General features: G+C 41.7%; 1 protein-coding gene across 1 annotated transcript in view; it reads left to right on the top strand.

Moving 5' to 3' along the window:
• LOC128133731 (uncharacterized) overlaps positions 1 to 27,085 on the top strand; it is a 46,176-nt gene extending 19,091 nt beyond the window's left edge. The window contains exons 2-11 of the mRNA XM_052771262.1: positions 22,343 to 22,681; positions 22,803 to 23,345; positions 23,492 to 23,551; positions 23,650 to 23,748; positions 24,075 to 24,280; positions 24,361 to 24,440; positions 24,540 to 24,784; positions 25,137 to 25,304; positions 25,446 to 25,760; positions 26,738 to 27,085. Coding sequence (XP_052627222.1) covers positions 22,343 to 22,681; positions 22,803 to 23,345; positions 23,492 to 23,551; positions 23,650 to 23,748; positions 24,075 to 24,280; positions 24,361 to 24,440; positions 24,540 to 24,784; positions 25,137 to 25,304; positions 25,446 to 25,760; positions 26,738 to 27,085 — 2,403 coding nt within the window. The remainder of the gene's footprint in view (positions 1 to 22,342; positions 22,682 to 22,802; positions 23,346 to 23,491; positions 23,552 to 23,649; positions 23,749 to 24,074; positions 24,281 to 24,360; positions 24,441 to 24,539; positions 24,785 to 25,136; positions 25,305 to 25,445; positions 25,761 to 26,737) is intronic.
• The last annotated feature ends 251 nt before the right edge of the window (positions 27,086 to 27,336 follow it).

Raw genomic sequence — 27,336 nt, 5'->3', positions numbered from 1 at the left:
ATGGGTGGACTCGGCGAGTTGTTGAAGTAAGGCAGGAAGTCGGCGAGTTAGAAGAACAACTCGGCGAGTCTGTTGAAGATTGCCTTGGACTCGGCGAGTCAAGTCGCAAAACCCCAAAACCTTCAAGTTAAGACTCGGATCAGTGAGTTGAGTGGGGACTCAGTGAGTTGGACAGGTCAGGACTTGGAAATCGGTAGACTTGGCGAGTCAGGGGCTGACTCGGCGAGTCGAGTCGCGAATGGAAGGACTCTAAGCGTGTGAACTCGGCGAGTTAGTAGGCAGACTCGGCGAGTAGGGTTGACTTAGAAGGTTGACCTTGACCAGGACTTAACTTGGACCAGAGTTGACTTAGTTGGATTTTGGAGGACAGTTAGACTAAGTGTTGCATTGATATTGGTAGCTCGGGGAGCTAGTGGAGCAAGAGTTCAGAGAGTTGTCGGGCAGCAGCTAGAGGGGTTATCAGCAAGTTCAGTAATTACATGTGAGTTTCCCTTTGTGTGAATGGGTCTAAGGCCACAATGACGGCCCATGTAGTTATGAGTAGAAGACCCGGGGGTTAGTCCTAGGCACAGTATGCTAGTATGATGTTCAGGACGAGGTCTAATGATAGCGGGCGGGTGCCCAAGGATTTGTTTATATGATAATTTATACTTGTTGTCTGTGTGATACATGTATGTGCCTGGTAGGGAGGTGAGTAAGGGTGAGGTCCCGTATCTCACCAATAGCAGAGTGTGGATGGTGTTCCACATCTCATTAGCAGCAGAACAGGGGTGAGGCCCAAGTTAGGGAAGGAGTGAGTGTGGGCTGGGCCCGTATCTCACTATTAGTAGGAGCGTGGATGGGGTTCCATGACTCATCAGTAACAGGACAAGGGCGAGGCCCAGGATAGGCGAGGCCTTAGGACATGATCCATTAGTATATGTTTAGCTTATGTGTTGTGGTATGTTTATATGCTATCATATGGTAGTGGGTGAGGCCCTGTGACAGGCGAGGCCTAACTGAAACAGATCTGTATCCGAGCGGGGCTCGAAGCCAAGCGAGGCCTGGAGCGGCATGGCCGTTGTAGCGGGTGAGGCCCGAGGTAGGGGGTGAGGCCCAGAATAGCAAGCGTGGCCCAGTATGTGCAATATGTGGTTATGCATGGTATGTGGTAGGTTGGGGAACTCACTAAGCTTCGTGCTTACGGTTTTTCAGTTTTGGTTTCAGGTACTTCCGGTAGCGGAGGGAAGAGCTCGGGGTGATCACATGGCACACACCATTGATTAGACAGCCTGGGAATGTTTTACTCTGATAATGAACATATGTTTGGAAATTAATACTCTGATTATGTTTTGGATTGATGATTTTGCTTTAAGTAATCTTTTATTAAAAGAAATTTTTAGTCTTAAATTTTGGGACATATCAAGTTGGTATTAGAGCCTTGGTTTGAGGGATTCGGACATGCTCTCGGGTGTGTCTGAACTCAAACTGAGGAATTGGTATAGAAGTTTTCAAAATGAAAAGACAGATTTGTAAAAAGAGAGTTTTGAGAAAGAAATCAGTTTTAGAAAAAGAAAAAAGAATTCAGAAAGAAAAGAATTTTGATAAGAGAAAGGGTGTGGTGCATGCAATTAGCCGAGCTCAAGTAAGTACCCCAAAATATCCATACAAGTTTATGTTATGATTATCAGTTAATAGAACAACATGCTAGATTAGGAATAAGGATCTAGGGATGATGCCTTATGTGCCTGTTATTTGTGCTTTTGAGCTGCATGATAGTGCTGGCTAGACAGTAGTAGGATAGCCTGTTTAGGTTATGCCTGAGTTTATGAGCTTCTGTTGCATGCTAGTACAGATTCCTGATATGAGATTATGATTGCTTGAGTATGTTATGGTTAGATTTTCCCTTGTCTGAATGCTGCTTGCTTTGTGCATTGTGGGATTCTGAGTGATGGGAGTTAGCCATTAGGTGGATACGTCACGTCACATGTGATCAGGGTTGAATAATCTCAGAGTGCTGGATTTGGGCCTATTGCGCAACTCTTGTTTGAGTCCAACCGTTATAGGGACGAGTCTTTTACTCGAAGGATTATCTGAGCCTCGTCACATGTGATGGTATCCAGGTGATGGCTAATTGGCATCACAAGGAGGCCTTCAGCATCTGAGGACTGGTTTGGTTTGAGTCAAAGGTTTCCCTAGGATAAGCCTAGGATGAGGTAGTGCTGGGAGCAGTAGTAGTAGAAAAGGGACCTGGTGGAGTCGAAGCAGTTCCCGAGGAAAGTACGGATAGATGTGGAAGGTAGTATGGGCCCGTACTACTGAAAGTAGAGGATCCGTACTCGATTCGGGAAAAGCCGAGATGAGACCGGGGAACTTGTAGTGTGTGTATGATCCCTCAGAAGTGATGAGTATTTTGATAGTTATTGCGATATGTTTTCAGCACGGTGACATTGCGAGAGAGACAAGTGGGCGGATCAGGCGCCGGAGAGGGGTCAGGCTCGGGTTCAGGAGCCGAGCAGCTCGAGGAGCGAATGAGGGAGTTGATATCAGCTGAGGTTACGCGCAGTATTCTAGATCAGACTCCTGTGATCTTTGGCACGGTCAAGGAGGGTATACTGGAGATCTTGGATGAGAGGTTAGGAGTCTTCCGTACCGATGATGGCTTTGATGGGAGCACGTACTTTGACATTCCGAGAGTTCAGGGCTTGCGGGGCACCAGATTATCATGGGTCTAGGGACCCCATTGCTAGCAGCAGGTGGTTGGCTGATGTTGCCAACACGTTCCGTACGAGCCGGTGCCCCGAGGGGGACAAGGTCAGACTCACTTCCTGTCTTCTGAAGGACTGAGCGAGGGATTGGTGGGAGGAGGTTGGTCATGCCATTGGTGATGATGCCGCGTTGGACGCGATGGCATGGAGCAATTTCTCGGCCAGGTTCAGGGCGGAGTTTTCGCTGATTATCGAGGTGCAGCAGTTGGCACAGGATTTTCAGGATTTGATGCAGACCACTGAGACTGTGGCGGAGATCACTTCCAAGTTCAGGGAGAGGGTCCTTTTTGTTCCGCAGTATGTCGCGGATGAGGAGATGAAGAAGGCCCGATATCATGAGATATTGAGGGATGACATCAGCCAGTTAGTGAGTAGGTCCAGCTACAAAACGTTGGAGGATATGATCACGCGAGCTAGAGGGAGAGAGAGAGAGAGAGAGATTGACTTGGAGCAGATCCGGAAGAGGAAGCCGGATGAGGTTCAGGTAGCCACAAGTTCGGGCAAAAGGCCCAAGGTGATCGGATTCGAGATTGAGGGATTATCAGGACCGCAGCCGATGCGGGAAGTGTGGCAGGACGCACGAGGGTGCGTGCAGGAGTGGTAGCGGTGGTGAGTCTGGCTGCTTCAAGTGCGGTCGGACTGGTCATTTTAGTAGGGATTGTACCGTTACCACCACACAGGGATCAGACTTGATATGTTTTCAATGCAACCAGCGGGGCCACAAAAAGGCCCAGTGCCCCAGTTTGTTTTCGGCAGGACGGGTGATTGCACCTGCCCCTGCAACTTTGAGGATCACAGACTGCCGTCAGGGCCACGCAGAGGCGCCTGCGGTAGGAGGTAGGGCTTTTCAGATGACTACCCTGGAGACGCAAGCAGCGCCGGACGTTGCAGATATGCGACTACCATTTTCAGTTATTTATTTGTGCATGATTATATTGTTATGATTTTGCATCATTATCGGTATGAGTATTTTATTTTGTGTGGCTTGCTTGTGATCGAGTTATATGCCATCTACATACCTTGGATATTTGAATAGTAGTTAAGGGATGGGCTCTATTGGAGAAGGAAGCTTAGGATGCAGTAACTGTAGCATGCCTGGGAGGGACTTGGTATGTCTCGCTTGTTCGGAGCTGTATAGTTTTAGATATGGACTGGTTAGATACCTAGCTATGGTGAGCTTGGGGTTCCTCAGCAGATTGATTATGGAATGGTAGCAAGGCTTGGGTTTTCTTTTCGTGCATTGAGCAACAAGGTGTAAGTAGGATCGAAGTAGGGGAGAATCCTCTGAGTGTACAAGGGTAAGAGCACGCAGATCCAGAATGAGTATGCGATCTCTGAGAAGGAAAAGAAGTAGTACAGCGTTTGATGGATTGAGGAGTTCAGGGTTGGGTGTGACAACCCGAAATTTCTATTTGGTCAAACCCTAAAAGTCAACCACTTCGTATCATAAGTCAATGTCATTATTTCTTATTTTTTAAGAAATATAAAGTTCGTTTGATTATTTTAATATTATTTTTAAATGAACGAGTGAAAGAAAGTGCCATCTCGGGGTTTGATTTTTGAAAACCGCAAACACCTCGCGTCTTAGAAATTCCCGACCAAACTTTTATGTTTTGGTTGAAAAATCACCCAAAAACTGTGAACTCATACCTATGTATGAGTTTACTCCCCAAAAACTAGTCATTTGTGTTTACTCCCCATTTTCTAAAAGAGTAAACTCCAAACTCTCTCAAGTATCATCCTAGTTTTTGTTCTAGATCTTCAAACTAGTAAGTGTTCTAACCCTTTAAAGTTAGTATATCACTTAATCTAGTGATTGTACATCCTTTAATCCATTCATTTATGTGTTTTGACTAGTTTTTCCAAAACACCAAGAACACACACTAAGTGTTCTTGGCCTTTTAGCTCAAATCAAGCCTTCTAATAGTAAGTGCTTCCATCCTTGAGTGATCTTAAGATAGTATTACATTTAAACATCAAGAAATTATGCCAAGAACACAAGGCTAGAGGTGTTCACGGTCCAAGGTGATGCTTGGGCTGTAAACACCATAAAGAGCACCAAAGTGTGCCTAAGCCCCTAATCTAAGTCCTAGTTGATGTATAAACCATCCTTGACATGTTTAAACCCTTCCTTATTATGTTTAAGCCTTGAAAAATACAAAAAAGCCAACATTTATAGGTGTTTACGGTTTGGGGATCTCCCAAAACCGTAAACGCCCTAAAGTGTGTATAAATGGGTTATTTTCCTTCCTCAGGCTTAGAAACTAGCACATACACTTACCTTGTTGTGTTAAGGACTTGAAAACATGGCAATACCCTTCTCCATAAGGGTTTACGGTAGTAAACCCAAAGGAAAATGCAATGAGGCCGTAAACTCCTCAAAGGAGGTGTTTTGTTGCCCTAGTTCCTTCCAAAGATCAAACCACTTAGTAGAAATGCTTCAAAGGGCTTGTTCAACCACAAAACAACACTTGGTCATTAGGACTAGAGTTTACGACCGTAAACTCTAGAGTTTACTGCCGTAAACTCCTTGGGTTATGGCCATCCAAACCGTAAACTCCAAGGGAGTTTACCCTTGGACTCTAAATACACTAGCTTTGTCCTACCAACACTTGGATGCAATCCTTGTGACCTTTAACACTTGAAACAAAGTGTTTTCATGTTCTAGAGTGCCCCAACTTATTTCATTAGTTGTAATTTGGCTAATTAGTTATATATGTGTTCATTATATGATAACTAGGCTCGTGTGTGTGTACAAGTCTTCATTTGTCACCTAGCACCGTACCCGACACTTCAATCCAATCCACTCACTACATGTGAGTTCATACCCCTTAATCAATGTTTTAACTGTTTTTAAATGTTTTATGGGGGGGATACAAGTAGAATCATGCTAGTTATTATATCAATCACTTTTGATTAATAAACAGCACTTGAATGATTGGCTACTCATTAGCTGTTTTACCAAGCAATTTCCTTCAAATGTTTATCGTAAATACTTATTATGTTTAAAACTCCTTATTAAACTGTACATTTTACTCTGTATGTTTCCATTCAAACTAATTTACAATTGTGTTTTAAACAAATGTTTCCTTATACTTAAACTGTTTTATCAAACCCATGCCTTCAAACCGTTTTATAGATTGACATCAAGTCGATCTTTTCTTAGATAATAATTATGTTAAAAGGTTTTACAAAACTCATTTTATGCTTTTATATTATAAATTGCATGCCTATATATGTATAGTTATATAAGAAATGTTGAAAGGACTTGGGAAGGCTATCCACCCTGTTTCCTTTTCCTCGATTTGGATGTGGTCTGGTGGGATATCGGGTACCCGTCCGAAGGTCGTTTAAATATTAGTTATATATCATGTGTACATATATAGTCATAAAGGTCCTTCCGGTTCATCCAATGCCCTTGGGTAGCAAGGGTATACATCAATGTCCTCACGTACTAGTTAGATTACTAGTAATCTACCATATGGGTAGTTTAGGATGATACTAGAACTATTACTAGAACGCGATATCATACAGTGAGTCAGTTCATTCATGAGTCAATACTTTCTAGAACATTACAGTACATTACTATACTTGCTAGATAGAGAGAGCATACACTACAGCTAGAACATTACAGTACATTACTATACTTGCTAGATAGAGAGAGCATACACTACAGCTAGAACATTACAGTACATTACCATACTTGCTAGATAGATAGAGCATACACTACAGCTAGAATATTACAGTACATTACTATACTATTACATATATATGTTTACATGATCACACTTACATGAGTACAACTACATGATCACTTACATGATCACACTTACATATACATAGAACAGACGTCACTAGGTGCTATAGCATTGAACAAGTTCAGGATCTAACTATACCGATGAATCACAACACGATTGTGATAGTTATATCGGGTATACATGATCATAGTAATGTGGATGCTCATGGCTTGCATTCATGCAGGGGTCATGGGTAGGTTCCAAAATCCCTTTGACAGGGGAGCGTATAGTCTGGGATCTAGCCATCACATTATACCTTATCCCTCAAATAAGGCAGTTGAGTACCGATGTAGTTATTTATTACAAATGCTACAGTACTTAGAAGAATTACCCTAGACTTAAGGTAATTGGTACGGTTGTAGTTCGACACTACACCATAGTACTATTTCATTTTCCCATTACATTCACTTCGTGAACATTCACATGACGCACGGTAGTGTACAAACTATATTTTTGGTTAATGATAGTCAAACTTGGGAAAATACACACTCTTACAAGAGACCTACATTCAGAACAGTTAGGTCTTAGTAGAAGACTACATTCATAGCAATTAGGTCTTGGTAGAAGACTACATTCAGAGCAGTTAGGTCTTGGTAGAAGACTACATTCAGAACATATAGGTCTTGGTAGAAGACTACATTCAGAACAGTTAGGTCTTGGTAGAAGACTCCCTTTTGTAGTAGTAGGAATCATAGGGATTTCTAGGGTTTTTTCAAACATTTACAGTTGTTTTACAAACATGTTCATACTTACAGTTCATATACATACAAATACTTACATACAAATTAAGACACTAAAATACTTATGATCTCACCAGCTTCAAAGCTGATACTCGCTTTCAAAATTACTTGTATCCTCAGGTCATTAATAGACAGGTACCGAAGCAAGGTTTAGAGAAGATGGAGCTCGTTCAAGACTCACCTTTCATTTTGATTTATGCTCTTAGTGTCTACTATAATTTGACAGAACACACTTGTATAATAATTATATTATTAATGCAATGGATGATGTTGTTGCTTGTTTACTACTTTTCAGTGTTCTGATACTGTACATGACGTCCTCCGCCCCAGAACGTTTTCGCCGTTCTTGGTTTTGGGGTGTGACATTGGGAGTTTGAGAAACTCCCCATCAGTTAGTGCGTGTAATGGTGATGATGATTACACGGTTGGGAATTCAGGTTGGAGGATCGCCTGTAGGACTCGAGTGAGTCGAAATGAAGATCTTGAGGACAAATAGCATGGGATGCTTTCGTGTTAGTAGTCAGTGACAGAGGCAGCATGTAGAGCATGGTAGAGCGGAGGGAGGGCCGCAGCTTCCTCCAGCAGCGGTCAGTGGTGGAAGGTGTTGTAAGACTACGGGGCAGCCGTAGCATTCACTAGCAGTCAGAGATGGAAGGTGATGTAAGACTGCGGGTAAGCTGTACCATTCCATAGTAGCTTCGTTAGTGGAGTTGGGGCGAGGCCCTTATCTCTTAGTGATCTGATAGGGATCAGGAATGGGTAGTGGATGAGAATAGTAGGGAGTTGCCTGTATCGCCCTAGAGAGGTGAGACCTTGGGGAGAGGCCACTCTAGGATGAAGTTGGGTGAGACCTGTAGGCGAGGCCCATATGTGAGTAACAGTATAGGTGAGACCTGAGAGCCGGGTTGCTCAGTAGTATGGTTGGGTGAGACCCGTGGGCGAGTACCGTGCGAGAGTGGTTAGACAAGTGAGACTAGAAGGATAGAGGTGGGTGAGACCCGTGGGTGAGGCCCGTGAGTTTTAGTAGCACAGGTGAGACCTGGTAGGGACCGTAGTGTCAGATAGGGGATCGAGGATCCCAGGATTGTAGTGCCTGAATGGCAGAATAGATTGAGCAGTTATAGGTAGTCGAGGTGTCTTCGAAAGTCGCTGGGAACGACTAGGAGTTGTGTTGGGGCTAGCGACCGGTGGGAGCCGGTAATCCAGATATTGATAGATTGGTAGCGACCATGGTGGTCTCGGTTCATCCAGAAGGCAGATAAGGAACGACAAAAATTGTCAGTCAGTAGCAGTGTAGGTAAGCAGTCTATGGTGGAATTCAGTTAGTTGATCATGGGGTGCTCGACACCAAATTATAGTAGAAAGAAATGCCCAGTGGATACTGGTGATAATGACCCATAATGGAGGTAGCGGGAGTAATGGATTTGGTGAAGGATAGGACCTTCACAGTGACAAAGGAAATAGTTGGTTATGGAGCATCGCCTTGGGAAGGCAAGAAAACGCACAAGGAAAGAGGGGGTGAACCCCTATGGGTTCAGTTGCAGTACTCGGAGAGTACCAGAAGGATTGTCGGTTGAGTAAGTTGTGTTTCTAGAATGTTCAGGGTCAGGGTTGACCCAGATTATTATCCGCATGGATTAATGGTCGTCAGGAGGAACGGGCGAAAGGCCAGCGATGGTAGGCAGCTGGTGTTGGATTGATAAGTAGAGTATTGGAAGCAGATCGTAGGGCGGTTGGCCATAGCAAACTTCGAGGATGAAGTTTAGTTTAAGTGGGGGAGAGTTGTAACACCCAAAATCAGGAATCCAAGAAAGGAAAAGAAAACCCTAAGTCAAAGGGTCAACTCGACGAGTCCGAGCGGGATCCAGGTCAAGGAGTAAGTGACCGACTCGGTGAGTCGGCTAAGGGGACTTGGTGAGTCTGGTCAGATCGAGGAAAACCCTAATCGCGGGAGTTGTATCCTATATAAAGGGTGTTATGTCCCTCCCTCAGCCTCCATATCATCCTAGAGAACCTGTAAACCCTAGATTTCATGTGAGCTTCCATCCTTTGAGAGAAATAGCTTTGGAGGAAGGAAACTTTGGAAAGGAACTTGAAGATCAAGAAGGTTGCTTCAAAGGGGAGGTGTAGATCTGGGATCTACTTCAGTTTGTGTTCATCTTGGAGGTAATAAGCTGCCATCTTCCCTCCTTTGCATCTAGATCTATTTTTGTTATGAGATTTGGGGGTTTTATGGTTGTTTGAGACCCAATTCGAGTTTGGGGATTAGATATGTTGTTTCCACTTCAAATCTAGTGTTGGAATGGTCCAATATGTCGTAAAGCATTAGAAGATGAGTAGTTGGTGAAGCCCTTTTGTCCCTAAACCTAGCCCTAGAGTGTTTTGAGCCTAGATCTCTTTAGTTATACGTAAAGTTTGCAAGTTTACGTGAGGATTGAGCTTTGGAAGTATGGATCTATGATTTGGAGCCCCTGCATGGCTCGAAAAGCCACTATATGGATTAAGAACTGGAGCGACTCGGCGAGTCACATGGGTGGACTCGGCGAGCTGGTTGAAGTAGGGCAGGAAGTCAGCGAGTTAGAAGAACAACTCGGCGAGTCTGTTGAAGATTGCCTTGGACTCGGCGAGTCAAGTCGCGAAACCCCAAACCCTTCGAGTTAAGACTCGGATCAGTGAGTTGAGTGGGGACTCAGTGAGTTGGACAAGTCAGGACTCGGAAATCAGTAGACTCAGCGAGTCAGGGCTAACTCAGCGAGTCGAGTCGCGAATGGAAGGACTCTAAGCGTGTGAACTCGGCGAGTCAGTAGGAAGACTTGATGAGTAAGGTTGACCTGGAAGGCTGACATTGACCAGGACTTGACTTTGACCAGAGTTGACTTAGTTGGCTTTCGGAGGACAGTTAGACTAAGTGTTGCATTGATATTGGTAGCTTGGGGAGCTAGTGGAGCAGGAGTTCAGAGAGTTGCCGGGCAGCAGCTAGTGGGGTTATCAGCAAGTTCAGCAAGTGCAGGTGAGTTTCCCTTTGTGTGAATGGGTGTAAGGCCACAATCCCGGCCCATGTAGTTATGAGTAGAAGACCCGGGGGTTAGCCCTAGGCACAGTATGCTAGTATGATATTCAGGACGAGGTCCAATGATAGCGGGTGGGTGCCCAAGGATTTGTTTATATGATAGTTTATACTTTTTGTCTGTGTGATACATGTATGTGCCTGGTAGGGAGGTGAGTGAGGGCGAGGTCTCGTATCTCACCAATAGCAGAGTGTGGATGGTGTTCCACATCTCATTAGCAGCAGAACAGGGGCGAGGCCCAAGTTAGGGAAGGAGTGAGTGTGGGCTGGGACCGTATCTCACTATCAGTAGGAGCGTGGATGGGGTTCCATGACTCATCAGTAGCAGGACAAGGGCGAGGCCCATGATAGGCGAGGCCTTAGGACAAGATCCATTAGTATATGTTTAGCTTATGTGTTGTGGTATGTCTATGTGCTATCATATGGTAGTGGGCGAGGCCCTGTGACAGGCGAGGCCTAAGTGAAACAGATCTGTATCCGAGCAGGGCTTGAAGCCAGGCGAGGCCTGGTGCGACGGGGCCGTTGTAGCGGGCGAGGCCCGAGGTAGGGGTGAGGCCCAGAATAGCTGCTGTGGCCCAGTATGTGCAGTATGTGGTTATGCATGGTATGTGGTAGGTTGGGGAACTCACTAAGCTTCGTGCTGACGATTTTTCAGTTTTGGTTTCAGGTACTTCCGGTAGCGGAGGGAAGAGCTCGGGGTGATCGCATGGCACACACCATTGATTAGACATCCTGGGAATGTTTTACTCTGATAATGAACATATGTTTGGAAATTAATACTCTGATTATGTTTTGGATTGATGATTTTGCTTTAAGTAATCTTTTATTAAAAGAAATTTTTAGTCTTGAATTTTGGGACGTTTCATTTTTCCTTGAAAGCATTTTTCCTTTTGAAAACTTTACAGCTCCTCGGTTTGAGTTCAGACACACCTGAAGGTATACCCAGATCCCTCAAACCAAGGTTCTGATACCAACTTGTCACGACCCAAAAATCAAGGGTAAAAATTTCATTTTTATTATAGTCAAATACAATTGTTACATAATCCAACCATTCAAAAACATTGTATAATTAAAACATTTATCATAGTTACTTCCCAAAATCACATAACACGGAAAACATGGGTGTGTGCACTGCGATCAAGTCGGACCCTTCCTTTCAAAAACCGATGATACCTGAAAACATAAACAAAATTGTAAGAACGAAGCTTAGTGAGTTCCCCAGAGCATACCCCACACAATCCACATAACCACATAATCCATATCAGCTATAACAAGTACATAAACAATATCAATCACATAAGCCATGCATATAAACATATAAGGATGCCGTGGGCTCCTCCCAGGGTCTTACTCCAGGATGTCGTGGGCTCCCCCACATGGTCTTACACCTAAGTGTCATGGGCTCCCCCATGGTCTTTAACTGGAATGCCATGGGCTTCCCCACATGGTCTGACATCCAAGTGTCATGGGCTCCCCCATGGTCTTTACCTGAAAAGCCATGGGCTCCCCTACATGGTCTTACATCCAAGCGTCATGGGCTCCCCTATGCTCTTTACATGAAAAGCCATGGGCTCCCTCACATGGTCTTACATCCAAGCGGCATGGGCTCCCCCCATGGTCTTTACCTGAAAAGCCATGGGCTCCCCCACATTGTCTTACATCCAAGCGTCATGGGCTCCCCCATGGTCTTCCATGAAAGTAACATAAAGACAACTAGCATACCACATACCACATACCACATAGTCAAATATCATACCCCATAATCACTAGTATACGACATATACATGCATACCAGACATATCAGCAGTGAATCTATAATAAACACTACAACTAACTGAAGGGCCGGCCTTGGTGCCTTAGACCCATTGGTATGGTGAGGAGACTCGTCTTGAATGCAGAAGCTTCCCGAATGAAATCCTTAGCTGTTGCCCTGTCCAGTTACCAAGCTGTCAATACCAATCAATATACCCAATTAGCAATTGGGTTTCATGCTATAATACTTAATCCATACAAGGGGTAAAATAACCATTCTACCCCTATCCCGGTATTATCCAAAACTATGGCCCAAATCTAAAACAAAAGCCCAACACTATGATGTCTATAAATTCATCAATGGCCGAATTTTCCAAATTAGGCCCCAACTCTTTACGGGCCTTACTCTAATCTAATAATATCCTTCATTAGAATTGGTTTACTTCAAGCACTCCTTGGAACTAATTTTCCCAAATTCAAAGGTCAAAGTCAAAGTCAACAGTCAAGTTCAACAGTCCATGTTGACCCCAACTCGTCCAGTGCATCCTGCAACTCGCCGAGTTTCCTGAGTAGTTCATCAACTCGCCGAGTTACCTGAGTAACTCGTTGAGTTCCCTAATGTCCAGAAGGCTGAAAACTCAAGTAGACCGAAAACCCTAATCCTTCACCGAAACCACTCAGAATCTCAAAAACGGGTAAACCCGACTCGACTCGTTGAGTCCTTTCAGTCCTTTTTATGGTTAGTCCTTTCCAGTGGAATCCAAGGCTCCAAATCACAGATCCAATCCCTTATGGTATAGTTACCACATAAAGTTGCAAACTTTACGTGCATGCAAGGCCTCACAAGGCTAAAACACTTAATCAAAGCTTTTCTAGTGACTTAGAGCATGAAGGAGGGCCTAGACTTGATAAAGTTGGCAACTTTAAGTCCCCAAAGGCCCTGAGATGTCCAGTTCTAAAGCTATATCTTTAATTCATGCTCAAAACCAAGAATGGTACCAAACCAGGCTAATAATTGCCATAAACTCGCATAAAAGAGGATCTAAGCAATGTATGGTCAAGGTTTTGACTTTATACCTTAAAATGGTTGCCACAGCAGAGTAAACCCCAGATCTTTAGCATCTCCCTTCAGCTACGCACCAACCATTTCAAGATTCTCCACATAACAACAAAAAGGCACTCCTTAAGCCCTCACACATTCAAAATGGGAGAAGAGACACAATTTCGGGTTTCTCTGGACAAAGGGGCGATAAGGGAAGCTACAAGTAAGTCTTAAGGCCTTTAAATAGGGTACGAACCCTAAAAATTAGGGTTTTCCTTTCCAGTGTCTACTCGTCGAGTCAGGGCCTTCCGACTCGTCGAAGAGGATCTAAATCCCGCATCCTCATAAATGATCTCTACTCGACGAGTTGGAGCTCCCCAACTCGTCAAGTCCTAGCCCAAAAGTCCAAAAGTGTTGAAAACTGTATAACACGTAGACCAAGCGTTACAACTATAAGAAGTGTAACTTGATTATAGGAAAATTAAGGAGATTTTAACATGTATTTTGCTTAAGTGTGTAAAATATATGTTGGTGCCGAATCATGAAGGAGTGTGTTGTATAGCTACTTAATTATGATTTTTACAAGTATGGAACCAAGTATGCAACATTTACATAAGGATCACGCAACGCATAGAGTTGATGTAGAATAGTAGTGTATATTGCTATTTTAGAAGATGGTAACATACTTTGCTAAAACATGAAAAATTGTGTAGATAGAACATGATGTATTCTAAGTACAATGTCGAAGTCTGGAGGATTATTAGATAGAGCGACATGCATTCAAGAAAGTGATGCTACACATCGAAGCCAAATTATGTTAAATAGAAACATACATAAGATCTGTAATATGTTAATTTCTTCTAAAACTTATCAAACGCTCAAGAGAAATAGACTAAGGGAAATTTTGGAAAAGAACTTGTAGGAGCTTGGGCTAGAGAATCAAGAGGATCAAGGAGTCATCTCTATTTGAATCTAAGGTATCATCTTTTTCCTTTAAATCTCCTTTGAGCTCTAATAGTGGAGTTAATTTTGGTTATGAAACCTAATTTTTCATTTAAAAGAAAGTTTTTGTAGTGGTGTTATGGAAACTTGATAATCATATTTAACACATTCATGTCAAATTTATAGCTAAATTTATATGGGGTGGTATGAACCCAAATTTGGTGAATTGATAGGATTGTAAAGTTGATATCTTGATAGATTAAGTCGTATTGACAAAGTATACATGAAGCATAATTAGTTTTGATGTGGAAAAGTTTATCATGAGATTATTTCATGTGTATATGACTTATATATGGAACAATTATGTTCATATTAGAAAATGAATGAACAAGGAGAAACTGAATCCATATCTTATTGAATTAATGTTAAATGTGACTTGATCATTTGGAGCATTCGCATGGATCATTTGAGTTCAATGGAGTCTTTGGAACTCAATGGAGCACTTGGGGTTCATGGATCATGTGATAAATGAACGGATCATTTGAGAAGGGAATGAATCATCTCAAAAAGGAAAAAATCATGTGAAAAAGGAACAAATCATTTAAAAGGGAGTAAAGAGCACCTGGAAGTGGAATGGAGCATCTTGGTGCATGGATGTACCATCTGTGATTATTATGCGCCATATTATGCTTGGATGCGTCACTTAGAAGTCAAGGTATGCCACTACTAAAACTTGATATACCACCAAGTGATAGGATATGTCATTCATGAGGTTGATGCGCCATTATGGAGAGGATACACCAACTTGGAGTCTAGATATGCCAACTTAGAAGAAGATGTGCCGTCCCTAAATCTCGACGAGTCGGAGGGACCAACTCGACGAGTTGGCACTGTGAGAGGAAACCCTAAATCTCTGGGGTTTGGTCCTATTTAAAGGACCTTAAGCCCTCATTTCCATCTCACCAGCCACCTTACCCCCCTGTGCAAAACCCTAATCGTCCATATTCATCTAAGAGAGAAAGAGAGCTAATCTTTGGGCATTTTAGTACACTTCTGGAAGAGAAGATAAGAGTATCAAAGAAAGGAACGAGAAGGGACTGTTGGATTTGGTGTTCATCCACTCTTTAGCTTCTGTTGGAAGGTAAAAGTCACCACCTTGCTCAATAGTTTGATTAGATCTCATTTTATGGAGTTTTAGGGCTTATTCCATCTTTCCTTGAGGCTTTTAGTGTATTGAGCTTACCAAGAGATTGAGAATTCAGATATGGACCTTGTGAGGTCCCTAGAGTCCAAAGGTCCCAACTTTATCCAGCTAATAGAAGAGTTTTTATGTTTAAGGCCCTAAATGGAAGTTGTTTTGGCATTTCAAGCCCTAAGTGCCATGCATGGACGTAAAGCTTGCAGCTTTACGTGGTATCTCATCCTTGGGAGGCTAGATCTAGAGTTTGGGGTTGTAGCTCTGCCTTAAAACGTCTGAATGATAAAAGGGTCTGAAGGAACTCGACAAGTCGATGAGCTAAATCGACGAGTCGGCAAGGGTTTTCCCCAATGAGTCTGGACATGAGTAACTTGGCGAGTTGATGAGACAACTCGACGAGTTAAGTTGGGTTTTGGCAACATTTATGAAGGAACTAGGGGACTCAACGAGTCGTATAGTTGCACTCGATGATTCAGGTCAACATGGACTGTTGACTCGAGTGTTGACTTCTGTTGACTTTAGGGTTTGGTCAAGACAGGGATTATGGAGACCATGGAGGGGTAGAATAGTCTTTTACCCATTTCAAGAGATTAGAGAGAGAAAATAACTTGGTTTATTTGGAGTTGTGATTTAAGTGTTAATTAGAGATAATTATCGTATGTGTTAGGCGGAGGTTAGATTGGTGATTCGTGTACGAGGTCTATTTGCTTACTTACTAGGTGAGCCTTCTCATTATACTTACCATGAGTTGTAATTTTGTGTGACTGGAGGGTCTTGTGTGCTTATATTGAGTATTGTGATATCCTGCATTATGTCTTTGTGATTTATGATGTGTATTATGTTGAGCTTTACTGAGTTCGGACCGGAGGGTCCACCCGAGTTGTGGGACCGGAGGGTTCCACTGAGACATTGAACCGAGGGTCTTATTTGAGATATAAACATGAAAGGATAATGAGTTATGTGTGGTATTTCGAGGAACTCACTAACCTTCGTGCTTACCATGTTATGTGTTATGTGTTTCAATTACTTCTCAGGATCACGCGAAGGCGTCAGCTTGATTGTACACATGGGATGGAGTTTATGTTTTTAAGGATCCTGGATTTTATCAAACACTTTATGAAATTGTGTTTTTGACAATTTGACAATTGTGGTTTTTGAAATGTGATATTGAGAATTTTGTGGTTTTGAAAAGGATTTTTTTTTTGAAAATTTACGGTGTTACACCTTCAGCACAAAGTAGGACCGCCTCAACCCAAACACCCACACACATGTCGACATATACATAATTCATAAACACATAATCAACAACAGGCAAGCATAGATCATACAGATGAATAAGCATAACATCATCCTATCTACCAGGATACAAATCTTACAGATCATAACAACATCACAACATCCTATCTACTAGGATACTGATCTAATAGATCACTATTGAACAATAACATACTATCACATAACAAGATATCTAATCCAATGGGCCGACCTTGGTGCCTTAGACCCAAAATTACAGTGATGAAAACTCACGTTGAATGTAGAAGCTCCCCGAAAGAAATCCCCAGTTGCTTCCCTGCCGGCTTCCCGAGCTATCAATACCAATCAACACACCCAATTAGTACTTGGGTTCCATGCCATAATCCAAAATCCATACTTGGAGTAAAATGGTTACCTCTGACCCAACATACACCAAAATCAAGGCCCAAAACCAAAAGATCCACAAAGGCCCAATTTTCCAAATTGGGCCCAACCCCATATGGGTCTTATCCTATGCACATATTTTCCTTAAATCCAAATCAGGTTACCACAAACACCCCTTGGGACAAACTTGGTTAGAGACATAAGTCAAAAGTCAAAGTCAAAGGTCCAAGTTGGACCAACTTGTCAAGTTGTTCTTCAACTCGTCAAGTTTCTCCATCAATCTGCATAGATCGGGAAAAACCAAGTCAACTCGCCGAGTTGACCTACCAACTAATTGAGTTCCTCAATAATTCTGAAAATATGGGGGAAAACCGAGCCAACTCTCCATGTTTATCCAACAAGCTCGCCGTGTTCGCCAGAAACCCACCACTTAACACATTAAGCACTTAATCCATGAGGTCATGACTCCAAAACATAGATCTGACTTCCTTGAGCTGGAAAACCGCGTAAAGTTACCAACTTTACGTTCATGAAATTCTAAATGAAGCTCTTAAGCTTGGAATGGATTTAATAATTAACTTAATGCATGCATGAAACCAAAATCCTCATAAAGTTTGCACCTTTAAGCTCAAGGGTACCAAAACCAACCCAAAACTAGAAGAACAACCCCTAAAATGACTTTACTCCATCATCATCCCCAAAAGAGACGAAAACACCACAAAACCCAAAATAAGGAGATCTAATCAAACATTAAGCAAGGTTAGGACTTTATACCTGTAACATCCCGAAATAGCAAGAGTTGAGTTGAAGGGCTAAGAGTGTAATTTGGGAAAGAGTGACTCGACGAGTCCATGGATGGACTCGGCGAGTAGAGTCGCGACATGGTCGCGTGTTTAGTAGCCGACTCGGCGAGTCAATGAGATGGACTCGGCGAGTAGGCGCTGAGTGGAGAAAACCCTAATTCTCGGGGTTGAGCTTTATATAAAGAGCATTATGTTTCCTCCCCAGCCTCTTTATCACCTCCCTTGAGTTCCAGAAACCCTAAAATCGTGGAGAAGCACCATTGTTGAGTGGATTGGAGCTTGGAGAAGTAATTGCTGAAGAAAGTTTGGGAGTTTGAAGGTGTGGAGCAAGGGGCTTTGCTTGGATTTGAGTTTCCTTGCAGATTGGGGCGTTCCTTTGAGGTAATATCTTGTTCTTAGGCTGTTGTTATCTTGTTTCTTTATTTTGGGGTTCGAGGGAAGCTTATCTTGGGTGATATTGGAGTCTAGAGGTTAGATCTGAGGTTGCTACCTCAGATCTGGAATGGAGAAGGGTTGGAATGCAGGAAAGTCCCTGTGTTGAGTGTTGGATGAAGCTATCTTGTCCCAAACCTTAGCCCTAATGTGCATAATGCATAGATCTCTTTGGATTCATGTAAAGTTTGCCACTTTACGTGATGGATGAGTTGTAGGAGGCTAGATCTATGTTTTGGATCAATTGCATGGTCTGGAATGCTTCTGTATGGATTCAGACCGGTGGTACTCGGCGAGTCACATGGGTGAACTCGACGAGTTGCTTGAAGGTGAGTTGGGACTCGACGAGTTGGAAGAACAACCCGGCGAGTCGGATGAAGATGGCCTGGGACTCGGCGAGTTGTATGAACAACTCGACGAGTAGGCTGAAGATAGCCTTAGACTCGGCGAGTCTGTCCTAGACTCGGCGAGTTTTGTCGAAGAGTCCCGATATTCTCTGGTTGAGTCGAGAATCGGTGATTCAAGGGATGACTCGGTGAGTTGTGTGCGAGTGGACTCAGAGTTGTTGGACTCGGCGAGTCTTGGGGTGACTCGGCGAGTTAGGTCGCAGATTGAGTGAAGTTTTGAGTATGGGAACTCGGCGAGTCATAGGGTTGACTCGGCGAGTAGGGTCAGTCAGGGGTTGACTTTGACCTTGTCTTTTACCAAGGGTTAACCAGTGGTTTCCAGGGGTACTTTGGTAATTGTTGTTTATGGTTTTGAGTTTAGTGCATTGGTGGCTGTCTAGTGGTGGAGATCGTTTCAGTGATCGGAGCAGCTTGAGTTATCTGTTCAGTCGGCAGTTTCGAGGTGAGTTCTCCTCACTATATCGATAGGGTTTAAGGCACCAAGGCCAACCCTTTTATTGGATGGAAATTCGGGTAGTTGTCCGTTGTTATGATATTGTGGGATATGGGCCGGAAGGCATTATGTTATGGGCCGGAAGGCGTTATATGTTGTGGGCCGGAAGGCATTACATGTTGTGGGCCGGAAGGCGTTGCGAGGTGGACCGGAAGGTCATGGCCTGTAAAGGCGTATGTGTGCATTTAGTATGTTGACTGATTCGTAGGGTGATGTTATGCTAGTGACCGGCTAGGCTGGTATCTTGGTTAGGGTAATGCTATGTTATGTGATCTGTTGATCGATTGCTGACTGTGAACTGTTATATGATTATATGTTATGTGCACGGTTACTTGGTCTGGAGTGTGACCCGGTATGCATGGTTGATCTATGTTCTGTTATGATATGTATGCTTTTATGTTGTGGGTCGGAAGGCAATATGTTATGGGCCGGAAGGCAATACGTTATGGGCCGGAAGGCGATATGTTTTGGACCGGAAGGTCGTGGCCTGGAAGGGCGTATATGTGGTTGGTATTTTGGGGGTATCTCACTAAGCTTTCGGGCTTACAGTTGTGGTCTTATGTTTTTAGGTTCTCATGAGACTGTGACAAGGCAAAGGCGTGATCGTACCGTTCCTTGCGTTGGTGTTTTATGAAATGAACCTGGGGAATACTCTGTTAAATAATGTATTGAAAACCTTTTTGTAACAACGTTATTAAAATGGGTTGTTTTTGAAAAGTTTTAATTGTTTCGAAATTTTGGTCGTTACAAGTTGGTATCAGAGCCTTGGTTTGAGTGAATTGGAGGAACACTCGTGTAACTCCAGTCTCAAATCGAGGAAGTTTTTAAAAGAGAAATTAAAATGGTTTTTAAATTAAGTAAAAGGAGGACGCGGAGGTACGATCAGCCGGAGCCAGTAAGTAATCCCAAATTACCATTCATGACATCTGTTTTATTGAGCTTTGTTGGAACAACATGCTAGAGTTAGGCTAGGGATCTTCAGGAATTCATGATAATGTTGCCTGATTTGTGATGCCTGTAGCCTAGGGTCCCTTATGGGAGATTCTCTGTGTTCCTCTAGTGGTGAGGGTTGAGCGTTGTTATGCATGTTTCTCTAGGGTGTTGTGGTAGTACTTCATACAAATATGGGTAGGTGTGGAAGGTAGTATGGGCCCGTACTACTGAAAGCACAGGACCCGTACGCGTATCAGGGAAACCATGATCTCTAGGGTTGGGTTGAGAGAGTTGGATCCCAGGCTTGTGGGAAGTGTCTGAGATTTTGTGGTGTTTTTCAGTATGGAGATCCCAAGGCATGCTGGGTGTGGATCTGGGTCAGGATCAGGAGTAGGAGAAGGGGTTCAGGGGAGGTCTGTGCCGCCCGAGGTTATTGGTCAGATGAGCTCGTGCGAGTTGGATGCGAGGATTCACGAGATCCTGCATGATGAGGTTGCTGCATTGTTCCGGGCTAAGTTGCCGGAACTGTTTGGGTCGATCAAGACCGCCATGGTTGAGTATTTTGATGAGAGTTATGCGGCTCTCGTGGAGACGGCTGCCGCGGCAGCTACAGTGGCTGTAGCAGCGGCAAGGGGAGGAGCTGATAGAGTTCAGGACCCGATTGAAAACCTTTTTGTAACAACGTTATTAAAATGGGTTGTTTTTGAAAAGTTTTAATTGTTTCGAAATTTTGGTCGTTACAATACCCGAAATATACTGGAAATGGCGCAAAGAACCCAGATCTGAAAGCTCCTACTCGAACCACCACTTTTCACCAAGCTTTTCTTCCTTCAATGATCTTCATACACACCAAAGCACATCCACCATAGGCTCACAACACTCAAGGAGGCTCTAGGGTCTCGAGATTAGGTTAAGGTTCTATGGAGGCAGGAAATGAGGCCAACACCTGGGACTTAAGGTGTTTAAATAGGGTGAAAAACCCTAAAATTAAGGTTTCCTTCTGAGTGGCCAACTCGCCGAATTGAGGCTCCTTAACTCATCGAGTTTCTTCATTAAAGTTCACAGTCAAACCGAATTCTACTCTCCGAGTTGAGGCTCCTCAACTCGTCGAGTAGACCCATTAAATCCATGATTCTTCATTTTTATCTCGCCAAGTTCAGCTTGAAATTGGCATTATGCCACAATTAACCTTCTAGATTTCGGGTGTTACACTTGATGTGCCATGGTATCCCAGGTGAGCCACTTTTGTTGTGAAGTACTCTATGATGCTCAATATTGTTCAAGGAAGCTCAGATGGTGAAGATACTCAAGGATTATTGCTTTGTGCGCCACCATGATGGTTGATATGTCAGTCTTGCATCATGATGTGCCACTATGGATCATGATGCTCCTCCATGTGTGTTGCTGATGCTTATGCAAGGATGAATGTTCTAGAAGCTACTGCATGGCTGATTATGATTGGTTGACACCATTCATGGGCCTATGGGCTAATGGTATTGGACCATTAGGGTTTTAGGTCTGATCTCTCAAGTATAAATATGGATGCATGCTAAGTCATTTGTGTCTAATCTTTTGTATCCTTAGTGAGTTGGAGGAATCTCTGTTGGTTGTACTTGTAATCTCTGTTTTGAGAACTCTGTGAATAAAGAATACTCCCCTCCTGCCCATCGACGTAGGTCGCCTTGACCGAACCATGTAAATACTGTGTCTTTGTGTGGTTTTGGTTCCGTGTGTTATCTGCATTACTTCTTAACAAGGGTCATCGGAACTTGGCAAGTGGCATCAGATCTGTTTTGATTCTTGACAACTATCGTATGGTTTCATAACAAGTGGTATATGTTGGGTTATAAAAGTGTTGTGTCAAATGTTTTGTACTAGAATAGTCTTGTTTAACGGGATGGGTCTGTCCATCCGTGCTTGTGCTTTGCTAGGGTTAGACTATTTAATGTGCATGCATGTATATTTTTAAGGTTAATGATTGTATCGCCCTATCTAGATTTTATAGGGGAGTTCATGTTGAACTCTTCTAAAACAATTCAATATAAGCATTCGACACTACTTTGATCTCCATTGTTCTTTTTATTTTATTCACATCGTTTATAGAATATATCGATCTTAGAGGTTATTGTTTTCAACATTTGGTATCAGAGGAGGAGATAGTGTAACTCATTCATTACTCTTCTGTCGAGTTGAATTAGGGTTTTGTGTTTCTCTTGGATCTGTTCTTTTCGTCTCTATCCTTTTTATCGATCGTAGACGTTAGATCTAAATCTTTGAATATTAAACTCAAAGTTTCGTTTTACACATTTGATTCTATATTCGTGTTTTTGTGAATCTTTGACATCATGTAGAACGAATATCCTCATACTTTATCGTTCAATATCTCTAGCAACATCAGATCCACAAGCAGGATTCCAATCCTCTTTCCCCGTGATTATGAAGTTTGGGCGTTGCACTTTGAAGACTATGTTCTTGGTATTGAAGAACATGGATCAACTATTTGGCATGCGATGACTCAAGAGACTTTTTCGCACATTGCGATCAGGAAGGTTATAAAGACTCAGGCTGATTACAACGCTCTTCTTGTTGAACACACCAATGTTCCTCAAGATGAAAAACAAAAGTTGATGAGCAACATCAAGGCGATGAGACTTATACGCTTTGCTCTTCCACCATATAACTTTCGTCTCGTGAGTGCATGTCCACTGCTAAGGAGATTTGGGATAGACTGAAGGAGTTGTATTCTGGAGATGCAGATCTAGAACATTCATTACAAACACTCTTTTGTCTGAGTTTGGTTCATTTATTCAGAAACATGATAAGAAGCTTGATCAAACGTTCGATCGCTTCAACTACTTACTAAGTAGAATGCTCAGATACAATCTAGAGCGAACGGTCATTAAACAAAAAGTGCCGTTTATGAATGGCCTTAGGTCAGAATGGAAAGCGATTGTGTCCACTGTAAATGCACATGAACAATTCAAGAGTTATTCTTTGGCGAAGCTTGTGGGAATTCTGAGATCCCATGAGGATGAGGTTCTGAAGGATGTGAAGATTGTTGCTGGCATGGGTTCCCTAGCATTGGTAGCGAAGAGAAAGAAGGCGACTGAAGAAGATTTAGAATTTGATCTCTCTGACAGTGAAATCTCCTCTAAAGACAAGGCACTATTAGTCTCCAACCCTACAAGTTCTACAAGAAGAATTTCTCTTGTTTTCGGAATAAACATAAGCAGGGTGGAAATTCCAGTTCTAAAAAGGCCAGAGATGATGGTTTCAAGAACTCTTAAGCTGATGAAGAGAAAAAGGAGAAAAAGGTTCTTGGTGATTCTTGCTATGAATGCAATTATTGTCATGGCAAAAATCACTTTCCGAAGGAATGCATGCTGAGGGGAGCGAATGAGATGAAGGAATCTGAGAAGGATGAAGCTTAATATCTTCAGTAGATTGAGGAGCTTCAGAAAAGGAACGGATCAAATACAAAGCCATCATTAATCGTGTAGGACGAAAGTGCCGAATTTGGACGAGTTAAAGTTTGGTCAATCAAATTGGAAGATGATGAGGTTAGAAATCCACCCCATGGAGGGTGCATGTGGTGAAGCCAGAAGTTCAGAGTGTGGAAGGCAGATGCTTGATGGTTCAAAGTGGTGTTTCTAAACAGAGAGGTTACGCAATTGACGGCGGTCAAAATTCCAAAAGTTTCTTCACAGCAAAGACTGTTTCTAAGCAGGTGTCAGATTGCGAGAGGGTCATTGATAAGGTACACTCTATACTTATATCTCTTAATATACCTGCGACTCGTTATGATTCAGAACTAGACGATTTAAAATATATTGTTTCTAATTTTAGTGATAGTTGAAAAAGAACATGTCTAAGTAATGCTATTCTAAATCATCAAATCAGTAGGGTAACATTTAAATGTGAAGAGAGGATATTAAGTATAGAGAAGTTGGAAGTTGATCTTAATAGATCGAGAGATGACATCATTTATTTAAAGAGAGACAGTTGTGCTTTTTTTTTTAAAAAAAAAAACAGAGAAACATTTTTTGTTTGATTGCGAAGTGTTTATATTTTAACATTAATCAGTTGCATCATGATTGTGAAATAGGAAAAGGTTTGCACAATATGATTTTGCCCTTTATTGAATTGAAAGAGGATGAAATCGACACAGATTGTTATGAGTGCGAATCCATCGTTTCTTCTGATGAAGTTTCAGATTCATATAAAATTGGACTTGAGAAAATAGAAGAACACATTAAGTCCAAAGAACACAAGAATATGGTGAAACAAATGTTGAATGATAAGGATAAAGAAAAAATTAAATCTGATACTTTGCAAAAATTTGACTCATTATGCAATAAATTGAATTCAGAAAACACTTTAATGATGAAAACATTTCTGAATTTGATGAAAGTGATATGAGTGAAATTTCTGTGGGGGATGAAATAGATTGTTCTATTTTTGTTCAAAATACCGAATAGGCTAAGAAAAATCTGAATTTTGAAAACTCAATTGAATTCATTTGTATTATTGAAAATAAAGTTTCTATAGTTTTAAATGAAAAAGACACAGTTTATCTAAAAGTACAAATAGTTCCAAATCAAGTATTTGTGAAAACTGGACTGAATAAAAAGGATACTTCAGAACTAACGTCCCTTGTTAATGATGATAATGCTGATGATTGTGATGAATTCTTCTGGTCAGAACCCATAGACAATGCAGACGAAACAAAAGGTCTTTTTGAAATGACCTCATGGAAAACGAAAGGTAAATACGTTTCAGAACCACTGAATCGTGTAGACCTTCGTTACGATTAGGCAGGGCCAAGTGGCACGAAGGATGTCTCCAGTGAAAGCTCTTCTGAACAACATGAAACGCCAGTCAGAAAAGAGAAACCTAAATTTAATGTTCAGAAAAGAAAGTGTTTTTGGAAAAATAAGAATTCCAATCAAAATTCTGTTAATTCAGAATGATCTACAATTCAAAATGCAAATTCTTCTCCAATTAAGAAACCAAAATCAAAACCTTTTTCCAAACCCCAGGTTTTAAAACCTCATGTTTCAAAAGCTGTTGAAAAGCCAAAATCTAATTGTCCTTCAATAACAATTTTTTTTTTTAAAATCTACCAAAACATCAAAAGATGTTTAGGGCAAAAGTAAAGTTGTTTCGGAACTTGAGATTTCTCTTGAGGAATACGAAGCTAACTCGAAAAAGGAGGAAAAGGAATTGGCGAAAAGGATTGCTAAGAAAACCAAAGAATTTATTCAACAAAAATCTAATATATTTGAAATTAGTCTTGGTGACGATAAATCGGAGGTTTTTAAAATAATAAAAGGGAAGAATAGCATTTTGATAAAAAGATCCTTTTGGGTTGATAAGAATAAGATTTTTCCTATTGGTAAATCTTCACAAGGACCTAAGAGGGTTTGGATTCCTAAATCTCTCTGAATTTTGTAGGTTATGTGTGACGAACAGGAGGATTCAGAATGGTATATTGACATCGGTTGTTCATGTCACATGACTGGGAGGAGAGAAGAATTAAAAGAATATAGATCGTTGAAGGATGGCGATAGAGTAAAATTTGGAAATAACGCCGTAGAGGAAATTAAAAGCTGCGGGATGATTACGAATGGAGAATTCTCTATTCAGAAGGTAGCTTATGTAGAAGGACTACAATACGACCTAATAAGTGTTTATCGATTGGTTTTAGGTACAGGGCTAAAGGTGTCGTTTGATGATAAGGGTTCAGAAATTGTTAAAAAGAAATCCAAGGCAATACTTTTGAAATCTAAATGAAAGGGAGAAATGTATCCACTAAACTTGAAACCAATCAACGGGAAGCCATCCATTTGCCTTCTTACGAAAGCATCTTCGGATGATAGTTGGCTATGTCACTGAAGGCTCTCTTATTTGAATTCCAAGGATATCAATAAACCCGTACTGGGCAATCTTGTACGTGGTTTATCCTTTCTAAAGTTTGACAAGGAACATCTGTGTGATGCATGTGAGCTTGAAAAGCAATGTAGAAAGAGTCACTCAACCATTGTCAATACCAAAATAGTCGAGCCACTTGAATTAATTCATATTGACTTATGTGGACCATATGCCATTGAAATTATTGGTGGTAATAAATATATCTTGGTTATTGTTGATGATTTTTCTTGATTTACCTGGGTGTTCTTTCTTAGACAGAAATCAGATGCTACTCCGAAGGTGAAAGATTTGATCAAGTAGATAGAGCTTCAATTACAAAAGCCCATTTGGAACATTTGCAGTGACAACGGTTCGAAATTCAAAAACCAAGCGTTTGAAGAATTCTTAACTGAAATAGGGATAACTCAAAAATTTTCTTCTCCTTACACTCCACAACAAAACGGTTTCGTTGAAAGAAAATATCGCTCTCTTTGTGAAGCTGTGAGGACGATGTTATCATTTGCAAATCTTCCTCTCTATTTCTGGGCTGATGCTATTGCAACTGCTTGTTTCACACAAAACCGCTCCTATATTAACAAAAGATACTTAATTACACCTTATGATATTCTGAATAAAAGAAAACCCAACACCAAATTCTTTCATGTGTTTTGTTGCAGGTGCTTGATTTTCGATTCAAAAGAACAAAGGACCAAATTCGATGCGAAAGTTGATGAGGGCATTTTTCTAGGTTACTCTCTAACTTTAAAAGCATATAGGGTTCTGAACAAGAAATCATGAAAGATTGAAGAAACCTATTATGTCACCTTTGGTGATAGCTATATGAAAAGGTTTCAGAAGCAGATTGTCAATCTGAGGAGATCTTTCCTTCAAAGAATCCTATGACTATTCCTCTCTCAAACCTGTATGAGAAATTTCTGAATCTGTTTGATGAGCCTGACAAATCCACCTCTTCTGAATCAAAGGTAAAGGACAATCAAGGGGATGAGTTAAATAAAATTGTCAATGAAGTTGCTAAAAACATCGAAACCTCTCAGGAGACACCAATTCTGAAAGCTTCTGATCAACAATCTCAACCAGCAACTTCTGATGCTCATTCCAGGAGGAGAGCTCCTATTCCACCTCAAATCTTAATGCTCCAAACCAGAGGGAGAATCCAATTCTAAATGAAGACACACATGCAAACTTCCCGAGGGAGAATGAAAATTATGATTTTGATGTACAATCGGAATATGAGGAAGTTTTTGCTGAAGTTGATCCTGATGGGTTTTGAGCATAACTAAAAACCTATATGTTCATGCCACCCTATTTGCTTTAGATCTAGGTTTTTCACTAGTTGAACAAGCAAATTTGAATACCAAAGCAAAACCCTAAGATCTAGTATATAAGTCGAAATTATCACAAAATTAGGGTTTAG

This window comes from Lactuca sativa, chromosome 4, assembly GCF_002870075.4.
Source record: "Lactuca sativa cultivar Salinas chromosome 4, Lsat_Salinas_v11, whole genome shotgun sequence".
Lineage (NCBI taxonomy): Eukaryota > Viridiplantae > Streptophyta > Magnoliopsida > Asterales > Asteraceae > Lactuca > Lactuca sativa.
Note: the sequence above shows the minus strand (reverse complement) of the source record. Positions and strands in the feature narration are given on the sequence as shown.